Here is a 15,597-nt window from a genome sequence, read left to right as displayed (position 1 = left end):
AGTAGACCATAAAATCTTGATATTATGACGTAAAGAAAAACTAATTTAAAGTTTAGACATTTCTAAAGTGTATTTGTGATTAATTTCTTTCTCAAGGGCTGGACATTTGCACTCATACTGCTAAGGTCATCTGGGTTTGGGGATACAAAAAAAAAATAGTACCAGTAACATTCATAGATTCCAAGGTCAGAACGTACCCTTGTGATCATCTAGTCCAATGTCCTGTGACACAGACCATAAGAACTTCTCCCACATAATTCCTGGAGCAGATCTTTTAGAAAAAACATCCAATCTTGATTTAAAATGGTCAGTGATGGAGAACCCACCCTTGGTAAATTGTTCTAATGGTTAATTACTCTCACTGTTAAAAATGTACATCTTATTTCTAGTGTAAATTTGCCTCACTTCAATGCCCAGCCATTGAATCATGTTACATATTTCTGTGCTAGATTGAATAGCCCATTGGTAAATATTTGTTCACCATTTAGGTACTTACAGACTGCAATCAGGCTTAACCTTCTTTTTGCCACTCTTAGCCATGTAGCTAGCCCAGATTCATGCGGATATAATATTTTTACCACAAACTATGACAGATGCTCAAATGTAAAATTAAAGATTCTCCGTGTGCAACTGTGGTCACCCAGAACAGATCATGTAACATATAACAACTCAATGCCGGAGTCACAAATACAAAAGAGGCATCCCCGCAATACACTCTGCTGCTCCAGACACAGGTTATCTGGATTAACCATCTAAATGTAAAATTATAGTTGTTGTTCTACCTTTCCATAAGCCAGATGATGAAGAAGAAGATTTTACAATCATATACTGACAGTCCAAAACTATGGGACATAGACAGTGCCATATAAATCAATGAGCATGCACAGGTGAGTGAATGAGTGCAATTTTAACATTTTTTCCATTTGGGAAAGGTTTTGTACATATAAGTAAATATAAAACTTTCATACTCTCAACCACAAAATCCCATCACAAACTAGACTTTATAACATACATTTTATTATGACTTATCCACAACAGGCTGGCTACCAAGAATAGCCTTAAAGAGAGTTTGCCAGAATATTGATTATCTATGACTGTTAATGGACCATAAGAATCTCAGATGAATGAACTGGTGAGGGATTTCTTGATGGATATGTTGCTCTGCAGGCTCTGAAAACAGAGAGAGTACATTTATTTAATAGTGCAGTTATGTAGCTTTTGGGTGGAATCCTGGTTCCTTTGAAGTCATTAGCAAAACTCCCACCAACTTCAATGGAACCAGCATTTCAACCCTTATATTTGCGATGAGCATTGTGGTATAAAATCAGTCCCTTCACAGTACTTAATGTACTTTCTTCTAAATTGTTTCTACCCATGTTTAATCCCATTTTATTTATACTCTTGACTGATAGTCTCCAGTCACTGCAAACCATATATATGAAAAGAAATAAACTGTATTCCATATATCCTCGACTTGTCTTTTGCATCTTTCTACAAAATTCCTCTTTGATCTCTGTCTCAGAATTTAATAATGAAATTTCACGCAACACCCTACCACTATATCTCTTGCCACCTTTGGTTCTATTCCCCATCCTGTGACATTGTGTGTCTTAAAACCTGGCCATTTAATCTGGCCCAATAAAATGCATCATATTTAACTTGTGTATGTAAACAAACATTTGTGCACTTGACAAAGTTAATGTGTATTTTTTTTGTTGCCACTTTGTAAGATAAAATGTGGTACACCCTTCACTCTGACAATTTGCCACAGAACTCCCATCAACAATAATGGGACCTGCACTGATAAAAAACTCCACGCATGGGTTTGTGAACATACCCCAAGGTGAGTATTCAACCTGTTCATCCCCTGTTTGCCAGGGAAGTATTCCTGCTCTCCCCCAACATTTTGCCCACAGGTTTCACCCTCACCTGAGATGGACAGGGAAGCTGGAAAATGGAGTCCCTTTTGCTAAGCATAGTGCATTATTGATGTGCACAAAACAGATTTCCATGCTGAGTCTCCTACCTCTGACAGGGTGGAGCAGGTAGGTACCAGCAGGACTAATTCATTCTAGCACTGGGATACATTGTACTGCATTTTAAACACAACTACAAAGGTAGAGTCAAAATGTCAGGAGAGTAACTCTCATCTCTAGAATGCCAATTTCCTAATACCAAAGATTTGTAACTTTGTCAGATTACCTGGTCTTTAGGAGAGCCACCAGGATTATTCCCAGGATGAGTACTATGCAAGATGTATATGCAATAATATAGATTGTTTCACCTATGGATAAAAAAATGGAAAATTACACAAGGACTGTATTGTTTTAGTAGTAAGGATTCTTCCCTCTCCTACTGTTGCAAAAGCTTTCACATCTTCCCTGCAATCAGTTGGCAAATATCCACTCCAACAGGATTCCATATAGAGAGAGCTACAACTTACTCCATGTGGAAGTTTATGGTGGTGCAGCATTTGACATCCTACTAGGTAAGTGATGTTTTTCCATGAGCACATTACACCTGGCTACCTGTTTGATTCCAGGTTGATGTTAAGGTGTTGGTTTTAACCTAAAAAACACTAATGGCCTGGGACCTACCTATCTAATAGACACCCCTCCCCCAATGGCATATTACCACAGTTGCACGGGCACCAGAGCAGAAGCCTCACTGGTATAAAGAATTCATGGGCTGCTGGCAGGGTATTCTCTGTTCAAGCCCCGGGCTTTGGCATTCTCTCCTTCCCATGAGCCTCTAGCCAACAAATCCCATAAGCATGTATTTAATGTGACTCCTTATGTGCTGACAATTAAATATGTGCATAAGAGATTTGCTTGGATCAGGGCCTAGGTCTGTAAAAGCCTATGTTCAATATTGCTACACCCAAGCATTGAAAGAGAACACATCAGACCACTACCCAAATCATAAGATTGCTTTAAAATAATGAGATTTAAGAAAATAACCAATTTGGGGTGTTTCTTATTTGCCTTCTGCTTTCATAGCCATTTTTGATTTTTTGGATGAAAAAATTCAAATTTTTTTTTCATTTTTTTCATCAAAGAAATCCAAAAATTAGTCATAACTGAATGGTTATCATGAAATAGTTCGATTTTGACACACAAAAAATGTGGACAAAAATATTTGGTTAAAAAATTTCGGTTACCTCTATTGGCAAAACCACATCATCGTTAACCTTAAGGTCATACTGCAAGGCCTAGCTGTTCTCCCTGGCTTCAGAGAAATGGGGGATTTGGGAGTCTGAGTAGTGGCAGGGTACTCTTCAGTGGGGCAGAGGAGTGCTTGAAGGGCTTAAACTTCAGTCCGTATGTTTGCTGTGGACTGGGTGTTTAATTGCTGCTTTTAAAAAAAGTTGTCAAGGGTGTCCAGAGCCTGGGATAGGCATTCTTTTTCTTTACAGTATAAACTGAAATAATATATCTGTTGGATATACACACACACACATCCTCCCCCATAAATATACTTTAAAGTGAAGTCAGATTCAATATATATGTACAATAAACAAATGAAAAAGCACAATAAGAGGGGAAGAAACTGATATTAAAGAAATTAAGTTTCCACACAGAGCTCTCACACTATGTCCCCCACTCACTGTCTACTAATGGGCAGACAGGTATATCATTGGAATTAAAACAAGTTATGGAACTGGACTAGATGACCTCCTGAAGTCCCTTCCAACCCTGATATTTTATGATTCTATGATCTTAGGATGACTGACGGCAACTTTTCACATCATGAACAGCAAATGAAAATGTCATAGATTATGATATGTGCTGGTTCCAGCCCCTATTCCATGAAGAAATAATAGTCTCAGTTTCAATAAATATTATACTCTGGTATCTGCAACCTTGTATGCGTAGTATAGGTGGGATAAAGTCGCAAATCTGATTTATGACTGTAGGTTGGTGTCGCCAGCCATACTGGGAAGGTGAGTGAAATAAGTACAGGGATTTCTATTCTGTATGTGGAAAGTGAATGGCATAGATTGCATTTACTAGTTCATAGTTGAATGGTGGACAGGGGAGGGTAAAACGTCAGCTGTTCTGATCTCAGCTATTAGGTGTTTGGAGTAATGTAAGTACCTACATAGACCTAGCGCTGAGTGACCTTTTTTGGCCAAAACATGCAGAATTCATGTCAAATTTGCTGAATTGTTTGAGTTGAAAAAGATTCTGAAAAATCTGACTGTTTCATTTCAACATTTTTGAAAGGAAAAACTGCAATTTTCTGAGTCAAAACAGTTCTGTTTGACCTCAAATGATTCTTTTCAGACTTTTCAGCACAGCCAGCAAACCAAAAAAACCCATTATTTGCACAGCTTTACAGAGATCAACCATTTCCTGACTCATTACAGGAGGCAGGGCTGTGACTGATGAGGGGAAGGGATAGCTCAGTGGTTTGAGCATTGGCCTGCTAAACGCAGGGTTGTGAGTTCAATCCTTGAGGGGGCCATTTGGGATCTGGGGAAAAATTGGGGATTGGTCCTGCTTTGAGCAGGCGGTTGGACTCAGGAGGTCCCTTCTAACCCTGATATTCTATGATTCTATGGGTCTGCTGCCCTATGAAATGTTGGTATCTCTAATCACAACATGCTGGTGGAGTAGGAGAGAGTCTAGTCTGTAGCTCCCTTACTGTGGTTGTGAGGTAATTCACAGGGCACTTCTGACATGGGCTACAGACTTTCCCTAGCCATCCCTTTGCACGCATCCTGTTTATAGTGTGGGAGAGAACAGTGGCAGTATGTAGACTGTATAGGTAGAGTTGGTTGTATAGATGTAAGAAGACATCTGACAGCAGAAAGAGGCTGGGAGAGGAAATGAGTTTTTCCAGTGCATGGAACCAATCCTCAATGGTATTATTAGTGTGTGTAAAGCTGCTTATATTTGTGTACATGAGAGGACGATCTTGAATATTCATTGGACATATTAGTGTTTATGAGGGGTCCTCACAAGTTGTCTCAGGGCCCCCCCCACATTTATAAAGAATGAAGTTCACAATGTTTTATAATTTACAAATTAAAGTCAGTGAAGCTGAACTAATCTCAGTTCCCACAACATCTGCTCTACTTATAAACCATGTCAATTGCTTGTTTGTCTGGACACTCACCACTGCAGAACTGCACATTAGAAAACAGTTGAAATCTCTGTACACTCATAGCAAAATAATATTAATTTGCCAAGCACTGTTTTTATGGTTTCCCAAAGAAATAAATCAGATTTCTGCATTCTTAACTTCCCCTCTTTACAAAACATCTTTTGCACCCAAAGCTCTGGATTGAGCAAAGTAAAATTTTATCTTCACACGAATATTTTTTTCAGATTAAACAGTAATCACGAATATCTTAAATGATCTGGATCTACAACACTGTGGATGACAATTTGCATAGGTTAATGTATCAGCCATGCCACTGAAACTGTATTTCAACAAAGTGTGTCTGCTGGTAGGCAGTAACAACCTTTCATTAATTGTTTTTTGGGGGGAATGTTTTAAATTCAGATACAATGGGTGAATTCCTGACTCCATTGAGATGAATAGAAAAACTCCCATTGACCAGTGGGGCAATGATTTCACCCAGTATGTACCATGATAGTGGGGTAAAGACTCATTCTGAAGCTTTGTTAGCTGTATAGAATATACATAATGTTGTAATTGCTTTTAAGGAAGTATGGGATTAAGTCAATGGGTTTTAATAATACCAACATGTGTAGTATATATGGAGCAAGAAAAACTTGCCCTCTTATCACCACAGAAAAGTTAAAAATTCAGTACAAGACAGGTAAGAAAATTAACAAGGGTCCAGTACCATGAAGTTAAATGTGAAATTACTGCAACCCATATGGCATGAAAGAATTTTCTTTACCACCCTAAAATACTGTTGCTAGACAGTGCAGGGTCTGGAAAGCCCCAGACTTGTACTGCTGTTTGCATCTGAGGGGACACCTATGCTTGCAGGTGTAATGTCTCAAACAGAGTTGTCTGCTTGTGGAGTCACTGTAGGGGAACAGTCTCCAAATTGCACAGTATGGTTGAAATGCTGGTAAATTAAAAACTGCCCAGGCTGGTGATAAGTATTGGGTGGTGGCTGATGAGGAACACTTCTGACATGGACCCAGGGAGTGTTATTTTAATTGGACTATGTTCTGTTTCACAACTACATTTCTTGTGGTTATAAAGGAAAAGATTTTTATATTTTGTACCAGCTTTTTATAATGTAATTAAAATAAAAGCATAGTTAAAATTACTGAAGGATGCTTTAAAGGTAGAGGAATATTATCATGTGGGATTACACGCTGGTGAGCTATACCAAAGGAGGTGAGCATGCATCCCCGGTTCAAACTTTAAGCCTATTATTAATGGTGGTTCAAATTATTACAACTACTGTGGTCTTGAGAATGTGTTGCTGGATAGCAAACTTTAAAAAGAAAGCCCCAAAAAACCAGAAACATAATGCAAATGAAACAAATGCTAATATAAAAAAGTAAAACAAAAGCAGTGGAATGTAGGCCTTGTTTGACATGAGTTATTGGACACGGGTGAGGCTCATTTTTTGGGAGACAGGATTAGGGAAGTAAATGGATCAACAGGCAGGAAGCAGAATGTCTGTACTAGCTAAGATAAGGGGGAACACCCAAGGAATCATTTACAATGGACAAGATCACAACAGATAACATAAGCCTGGAAAGCAAGATGACATATAGAGTACATCCTGCATGGGCAGTGTAGGGACAGAACACGCAGTACAGAAATTCCTGCAGAGTAACCAAGCCAATCCGAAAACATCTGTAAATGTATTTGAAGGAAGAGGTTTGCTGTGTAACTATGTATGTGTGGCACACCCTATACCCACCGCCTACATTTGAGTGTGATCAACTCAGTGTGGCTTTGCAGTATGCCAAATAAAGGAACCTGAGTGATGAGACTGGAGTTGAACTAAGCTCTTGGGGAACTGAGTGAAAACAACATCTACACAGCAAATCCCCCACCCAAAGCAGTGAGTCTAGTGTAGAGATACCCATAGAGTCTTGGTCGATTGACTTGGGCTTGCACTGTGGGGCTAGAAATAGCAGTGCAATTGTGCTCGGTTAGGCTAGAGTCCGGGCTCTGAAACCCAGCAAGAAAGGAGGGTCTCAGAGCCCAGGCTCCAGGCTGACCCCAACCACCTACACACTTATTTTTAGCCCATCAGCGTAAGCTCGAGTCACTTGACCCAGGCTCTGAGAGTACCTCTACACTGCAATAAAAGACCTGTGGCATGGCCTCACCTGGCCCGGGTCAGCTGATTCAGGCTTGCGGGGCTCAGGCTGCAGGACTAAAAATTGCAGCGTAGATGTAACGCTGGCAGACCCCGGTCTGTGGTGGGCTGAACTGAACCTGGGACTTTTGGAGCTTAGTGCATGAGCCTCCACTGCATGAGCTAAAAGCCATATGGCTGTTAGCTAAGGCCATAGAGCAGACTCATTAATCTCTCTCTAAGTGGTCTCCGTGCCACTTGATGGGACAGAACACCACACTCAGGTGTGTGGGTTACATAGACATTCAGGCTCGGGCAGGGCTCTGGAATCTAGTGAGGGGATGGGTCTCAGAGCCCAAGTTCCAGTCCAAGCTTGAGTATCTACACTGCAATTTTTAGCCCCTCAGCCTCAGCCCTGTGAGCCCAAGCCAATTGACCTGGGCTCTGAGACTTCTGCTGCAGTGTAGATGTACCCTGAGACTCGCTGCCATGGTGGGTTTTGGTTGTTTTTTTTTTTTTTGCAGTGTAGATGTACCTTTGGTCAATAATAAGGATTTGGGCACTTGGCTATTGCCTGACGAGGCACTCCCACTGCATCTTCTGCTATTCTTATTTATTTTTCAGAAATCTTAGCAAAGTTGCTCAGGCAGGTGGCAGGTGAGAGCAACTCGGGCCACCCAACTCTTTCCTTTTCTGGTTCGAAGGAAGCCAGAATGTATTAATTTTAAAGTGCAGTCTGTCGGGACTGTAGATGCTAGGTCAGTAGTTAAAATCCCAGGGCAGTCCCAACATAACCAGAACCATTGGTAACTGTGCACAGACAGTCTGGAGAGTAGCTTTCAACTTTATTCAACCTAACTCATGCTGTGTCTACACTGCGCACCTTACAGCAGCACAGCTGTGCCATAAGGTAAGCAGCGTAGGCGCTCTTTGTTGGCGGAAGAGAGCTCTCCCACCGCCAAAATAAAACCACCCCCAATGAGGGTTTTACCAACGAAAGGGCAGAGTAGATGGCCTCAGATGAGATTCTTCCTCTTCCTGGGTCCTTTCCTGATCTCCCTCTCAGAAACTAGACAAGCCATTTACAACACACACTTTGCTTCTCTACAAAAGAAAAAGGACACTAGACTATCTAAACTACTACATGCCACAAGGGGCCTTAACAGTTCCCTTAACCCACCCAGCAATATTGTTAATCTATCCAACTATACTCTTAGCCCAGCAGAAGAATCTGTCCTATCTTGGGGCCTCTCCTTCTGCCCTTCCACCCCCACGAACATGATACAGTTCTGTGGTGACCTAGAATCCTATTTTCGATGTCTCTGACTCAAGGAATAGTTCCAACACACCTCTGAACAACATACTAACTCACAGAGACCTTCCTACCAAGACTACAAAAAGAAGGATTCTGGGTGGACTCCTCCTGAAGGTCGAAACAACAGACTGGACTTTTACATAGAGTGCTTCCGCCGATGTGCATGGGCTGAAATTGTGGAAAAGCAACATCACTTGCCCCATAACCTCAGCCGTGGAGAACACAATGCCATCCACAGCATCAGAAACAACTCTGACATCATAATCAAAAAGGTTGACAAAGGAGGTGCTGTCATCATGAATAGGTCGGAATATGAACAAGAGGCTGTTAGGCAGCTCTCCAACACCACTTTCTACAAGCCATTGCCCTCTGATCCCACTGAGGGTTACCAAAAGAAACTACACCATCTACTCAAGAAACTCCCTGAAAAAGTACAAGAACAAATCCGCACAGACACACCCCTAGAACCCCGACCAGGGGTATTCTATCTGCTACCCAAGATCCATAAACCTGGAAATCCTGGACATCCCATCATCTCAGGCATTGGCACCCTGATAGCAGGATTGTCTGGCTATGTAGACTCCCTCCTCAGGCCCTACGCTACCAGCACTTCCAGCTGTCTTCAAGACACCACTGACTTCCTGAGGAAACTACAATCCATCGGTGATCTTCTTGAAAACATCCTGGCCACTATGGATGTAGGAGCCCTCTACACCAACATTCCACACAAAGATGGACTACAAGCCGTCAAGAACACTATCCCCGATAATGTCACGGCTAACCTAGTGGCTGAACTTTGTGACTTTCTCCTCACCCATAACTATTGCACATTTGGGGACAATGCATACCTTCAAATCAGCGGCACTACTATGGGTACCCACATGGTCCCACAGTATGCCAACATTTTTATGGCTGACTTAGAACAACGCTTCCTCAGCTCTCGTCCCCTAATGCCCCTACTCTACTTGCGCTACATTGATGACATCTTCATCATCTGGACCCCTGGAAAAGAAGCCCTTGAGGAATTTCCACCATGATTTCAACAATTCCCATCCCACCATCAACCTCAGCCTGGACCAGTCCACACAAGAGATCCACTTCCTGGACACTACGGTGCTAATAAGCGATGGTCACATAAACACCACCCTATACCGGAAACCTACTGATCGCTATGCCTACCTACATGCCTCCAGCTTTCATCCAGACCACACCACACGATCCATTGTCTACAGCCAAGCTCTACGATACAACCACATTTGCTCCAATCCCTCAGACAGAGACAAACGCCTACAAGATCTCTATCAAGCATTCTTACAACTACGATACCCACCTGCTGAAGTGAAGAAACAGATTGACGAGCCAGAAGAATACCCAGAAGTTACCTACTACAGGACAGGCCCAACAAGGAAAATAACAGAACGCCACTAGCCATCACCTTCAGCCCCCAACTAAAACCTCTCCAATGCATCATCAAGGATCTACAACCTATCCTGAAGGATGACCCATCACTCTCACAGATCTTGGGAGATAGGCCAGTCCTTACTTACAGACAGCCCGCCAACCTGAAGCAAATATTCACCAGCAACCACACACCACACAACAAAACCACTAACCCAGGAACCTATCCTTGCAACAAAACCCTTTGCCAACTGTATCCACATATCTATTCAGGAGACACCATCATAGGGCCTAATAACATCAGCCACACTATCAAAGGCTCGTTCACCTGCGCATCTACCAATGTGATATATGCCATCATGTGCCAGCAATGCCCCTCTGCCATGTACATTGGCCAAATTGGACAGTCTCTGCGTAAAAGAATAAATGGACACAAATCAGATGTCAAGAATTATAACATTCCAAAACCAGTCGGAGAACACTTCTCTCTCTTTGGTCACTCGATTACAGACCTAAAAGTGGCAATTCTTCAACAAAAAAACTTAAAAAAAACAGACTCCAACGAGAGACTGCTGAATTGGAATTAATTTGCAAACTGGATACAATTAACTTAGGCTTGAATAAAGACTGGGAGTGGATGCGTCATTACACAAAGTAAAACTATTTCCCCTTGTTTATTTCCCCTCCTACTGTTGTTGTCAACTGCTGGAAATGGGCCGCCTTGATTATCACTACAAAAGGTGTCCCCCCACCCCAGCTCTCTTGCTGGTAATAGCTCACCTTTCCTGATCATGCTTGTTACAGTCTGTATGGTAACACCCATTGTTTCATGTTCTCTGTGTATATAAAATCTCCCCACTATATTTTCCACTGTATGTATCCAATGAAGTGAGCTGTAGCTCATGAAAGCTTATGCTCTAATAAATTTGTTAGTCTCTAAGGTGCCACAAGTCCTCCTTTTCTTTTCTTTGTACATAGGGTATTTGCTGCTCAGTTAGCATTAGAACCAACATCTTTGCTGGAGGGTGAAAACTGAAGCAGTGTCAAGCAGTCTGCAGGAGTTCCAGTCATCCCAGTGGATGGATGGGGAAAGGCAAAAGCTACCAAACTGTGGGATTCTATGGGCAGGTGTGGTCCCAGCCTTATTTATAAAGTCCTATAACAAAGCTGTTTATCTGATTGCCACCAGATTTATTGACTAGATAGGTTATTGGGAAGCAGCAGAGGTATGTTCTCACTTAATTTCTCACTTACTTATGGGGATTAGGTTAAAAGAAAAGTGTTCCTTGAATTAAACAGGATAAATCCTGGCAATATGGAAGTATTTTAACAAAAGTTTCAAAAAGCACCCTGTGATTTTAAAGTCCATCTCTTACTTTATTGGGAAAACATTCACTGATTCCCTCTCTTTAGACTGAATCACCTTTCCATATTACAGTTTGTCGTGAAACAGAGATGAATGAGCTAAGTGTTACTATTCAGGGCCTCCTACAAAGCCCCTTGAAGTCAATTGCAAGACTTCCATTGACTTCAGTAGACTTTTAATCAGGCCTTTGGTTGGTTACTGATTGCATGCTCTCTGCTCCAGAGAGCTTGGGGAAGAGGGTGGATATATCCCCTCCAGCCCCCTGTGGCACCTTATCGACTAACAGACGTATTGGAACATAAGCTTTCGTGGGTGAATACCCACTTCATCGGATGCATGCAGTGGGTATTCACCCACGAAAGCTTATGCTCCATTATGTCTGTTAGTCTAAAAGTGGCAAAGAGTCCTGTGGCACCTTATACAGATCCAGACTAACACGGCTACCCCTCTGATACTTTTCATCCATGAATCTTTAAAGATTTAACAAAGTAGTTGAGTACTAGTTCTCTCCACTATTGCGGTAAGTTTACCTAAATTATGTTACTCCAGCTACATGAATAATGTAGCCAGAGTCGACATAGCTTAGGTCAACTTTCCCCCAGTGTCTTCACTGTGCTGCATCAATGGGAGATGCTCTCCGGTCAACTTACCTTACTCTTCTCGAGGACCTGGAATACTGGAGTCGACTTGAGAGCGCTTGCCATCAATTTAGCGGGTCTTCACTAGACCCTGTAAATCGACACCCACTGCATCAATTGCAGCAGCATTGATCTCCCCAGTAGTGAAGACAAGCCCTGAGGTCCGTTTTATAGAGGGGCAAACTGAGGCATAGAAAGGTGTAGTGACTCAACCAAGGATACTCAGCAGGCCAGTGCCAGAACCAGAAATAAAGCTCAGGTGTCCTGATACCATTCCAGGGCACCATCAATTGGGCCATACTGCACGGTGTTTCATGAACGAAATTTCAAAGACTATTTCTGTGAAAATCATGAAGTTATTTCCCAAACTCACCATTAAATAGAGAACGGAACCTTGTTATGGGAAGTTTTTCTCCTGGCATATCAGTATGTATCAGCTGAAGGCCTGTCTTTCCTCTTGAAATCTGACCTGAAAACAGGAAAAAATATTGGGATACAAATATACTTTTTTGTACAGTAGATCAATTAGCCACTATTTATAAGAGAAAGCTGTTAAATAATATTGTCCCTGCAGTGAACACGTGAACTAAATAATTTGGTAAATATAAATTGATATTTTTATGTCTCAGTTATAGATTATTATTGGATGACTTACAGAGCTTTATGGAAACAGAAATAGAAAAGTTCTCTGCCTTCAAGGTGCTTACATTCCATTTGGATAGAAACAAGAGGAACAATTTTAGGGTTATGCATATGAGTGGGAGCATAGAGTCAGAGGAGATCAGGAATGGGAATGGGTTTTAAGCAGCTTACCAAGGCCAAATTCTGCTCTCCAAACCCATTTCCAGACTCTTGCACCTGCTCAAAACTCACAGTCTTGGAAGGTGCAATCTCACAAATTGATCAGAAAATACATGAATATCAGAGCCAGTGGGCTCAGTGCAAGCACAGAGGTGCAGCAGAGTGCAGCAGTTTACAGAGTCAGAGGCTAAGGTACCAACAGTCTCTAAAGGAGATACTGGAGCAGGCTGAGGAGCCAAACTAATTTTCCTGGGAGTAATGCAAAAAGTCTGAATGGCATGAGGAAGAGAGTCTTTGTCACGGACTAGAAAATCAAATATCACGTAAATAAATCCAGCACTGGCATATTATCTCCATCAGATGCAATTAATAAGAAACATACAAATTTAAAGTTTAGAATATTTATGATACTTTTCTAATTTTGATATTTTGGCATTGAGATATTCATTCTCTCAGATCAGTTTATGATACTGATTCTGTACTGGTGCTAACTGATGTGTTTCCTATTACACTGAAGTGGTCATTTGCAGCCCCTGCTCCTTTCCTCCCAATCCGGATCCTGATGTTAACAGAGGCTGTAATCCTGCAGATGGATCCCATGTATGCCCATGCACAGTCTCATAAACCAATAGGACACCATGTGGGCTACTTGGCCATCTGTGCAAGTCCCTTTTACAGCAATAGGGCCATGCTAGCATCTACCTCAGGGGTGGGCAAACTATGGGCCGCATCCGTCCATCAGGGCTTTGGATCCAGTCCGCGGGATTGCCCCCTGTGATGCTGCAGGCCCCGTGCCGCTCTCAGAAGCAGCTGGCACCAAGTCTCTGTGGCGCTGGGCCGGAGCCCGAACCCCTCCTGCATACTGCCCCCCAACTCCCTACCCTAAGCCCCCTGCCTGAACCTCCATGCACCCCAACTCCCTGCCTTGAGCCGCCTGCTGCACCCTGCACCCCCGTGCACCCCAATCCCCTACCCTGAGCCTGCTGCCATACCCCACACCTCTCCTGCACCCAACTCCCTGCCCTAAGCCCCCTGCCTGAACCTCCATGCACCCCCAACTCCCTGCCTTGAGCCGCCTGCTGCACCCTGCATCCCAATCCCCTACTCTGAGCCGGCTGCCTTACCCCACACCTCTCCTGCACCCAACTCCCTGCCCTAAGCCCTGTCACACCCCGCACCCCTCCTGCACTCCAACCCCCTGCCCTAAGCTCTCTCCCGCAGTCTGCACCCTTTCTGTACCCTAACCCCTTTCCCTGAGCCTTCTCATACACCCCACACCCCTCCTCTGCCCCAATCTTTTGCCCTGAGCCCGTTCCTGCACACCACACCCCCTCCCACACCCCAAATCCCTGTCCCGGCCCTACATACAATTTCCCCACCCAGATGTGGCCCTCGGCCCAAAAAGTTTGCCCACCTCTGATCAACCTTCTTCTCCATTCTCACTAAATCTAAAGCCAGAGATTTATTTTGTTGGTCCTATGCATTTGTTTATTATAAAAACCTCATTGTAAATAATCAATAATGAAAGTTGTTTAAAACCCACACGCTGACCAGACACCGAACAGATAGCAACATGAGCTTTAACAATCAATATCTCCATAATTCCCCCACCACTGAGGGTTTTAACATGGTTGCCTAACACTTTAAAATATAATCATAAAAATATCCCTCTTTGATTTAATATTACAACTGCTAGAGGTATAGAAAAATGAAAAGGAGATATCAATCAGCAAGAATAACAAATCAAATCCCAAAGAAGCCATTTCAGTCTAGCTGACATGAAAATGTTGTTATAATATAGCACCAAGTTGGTGACTGTTCATGTCCTAACACTTTGGTTAATCAAGTTTCCATGGAGGTTTTACCCTGATGCTTAAAGGAAATGCTGCCGGGAATGGCAAAAACTGATGGGGTGTTATTTGATTATTATTGTGAGCAAGGGACTGTCTTTTTGGTGTGTGTGCACAAAGTGGCTAGGGCAATTTGGCTATGATCATTGCCTGGAGCCTTTGGGTGCTGCCACAAAACAAATGATCAGTAATTATTATTATTATCCTCAGAACCACTGCTATAATTATGAATTTGTTAGCTTTATCGGCACTTCTTTCCTAGGGGGTATATAACTCATTGTAAAATCTTGCTACAGTCTGAAACTTAGCGCTGAAGGTCTATGCCTTGGGGCAGTGTTTTCACAATTTTATTTTGTTAGGTAGCCTGTAAGTCATATGAGTGCAAATTAAAAACCAAGAGTTTTGTAGTTTTCAGCATTATTATCTCTGCTAATATTACTCAATATCAGCCAACAGTTTAATTGAAATTTTGTATCCAACTAGTCTTTTTTTTAGAAAATTACCTTTTCCATTAGAAAAGAAGCTCCTTCCATTCAAAATGCAGAAGAGTCACTACTTCTCATTAAATGTGTTATAAATATTTTATTTTACAAGGTCTGTTAGCACATGGGGCTAGATTGTATGCACCGAAGCTGTGCTGATGGATTTTGGTCCAATGTATCTTAATTCTCTAGTTAAAGTATACTGTGGCAATAATTTTTGTATTTAAGAATATATAAATAGCTGGTCACTTGACAGGGTCTTATGGCTCTGAGGGAATTAATACAGCAGACTGAGCTAAATCCTGAAATTCTTACTTAGGACCATATTCTGATGCCTTTCCTCATGTTGTGGGGGATCTTACTCTTCTAGAAGCCCCATTTGAAACAATGAATTTTCTTCTTATGGAAAGAATTTACTTCACTGTTCAATGTGAGAAAGGGTATCAGAATCCAGCCCTTCATTTTTACTCAGCCAGTACTAGGCTAAATTGCCACTGAGCC

At 42.2% G+C, this 15,597-nt stretch overlaps 1 protein-coding gene across 1 annotated transcript in view; it reads right to left on the bottom strand.

The window, feature by feature from the left end:
- Positions 1-973: 973 nt before the first annotated feature.
- The window catches only part of GFRAL (GDNF family receptor alpha like), a 36,051-nt gene continuing 21,427 nt past the window's right edge, over positions 974-15,597 (bottom strand). Inside the window, exons 8-10 of the mRNA XM_078851960.1 lie at positions 12,337-12,432; positions 2,203-2,284; positions 974-1,170 (exon numbers count right to left, since the gene is read on the bottom strand). Of these exons, the coding sequence (XP_078708086.1) occupies positions 1,098-1,170; positions 2,203-2,284; positions 12,337-12,432 (251 nt within the window). The 3' untranslated portion in view covers positions 974-1,097. The remainder of the gene's footprint in view (positions 1,171-2,202; positions 2,285-12,336; positions 12,433-15,597) is intronic.

Source organism: Lepidochelys kempii, chromosome 3 (assembly GCF_965140285.1).
Source record: "Lepidochelys kempii isolate rLepKem1 chromosome 3, rLepKem1.hap1, whole genome shotgun sequence".
Lineage (NCBI taxonomy): Eukaryota > Metazoa > Chordata > Testudines > Cheloniidae > Lepidochelys > Lepidochelys kempii.
The sequence above is the reverse complement of the archived record's forward strand: the minus strand, read 5'-3'. Positions and strand labels throughout refer to the sequence as shown.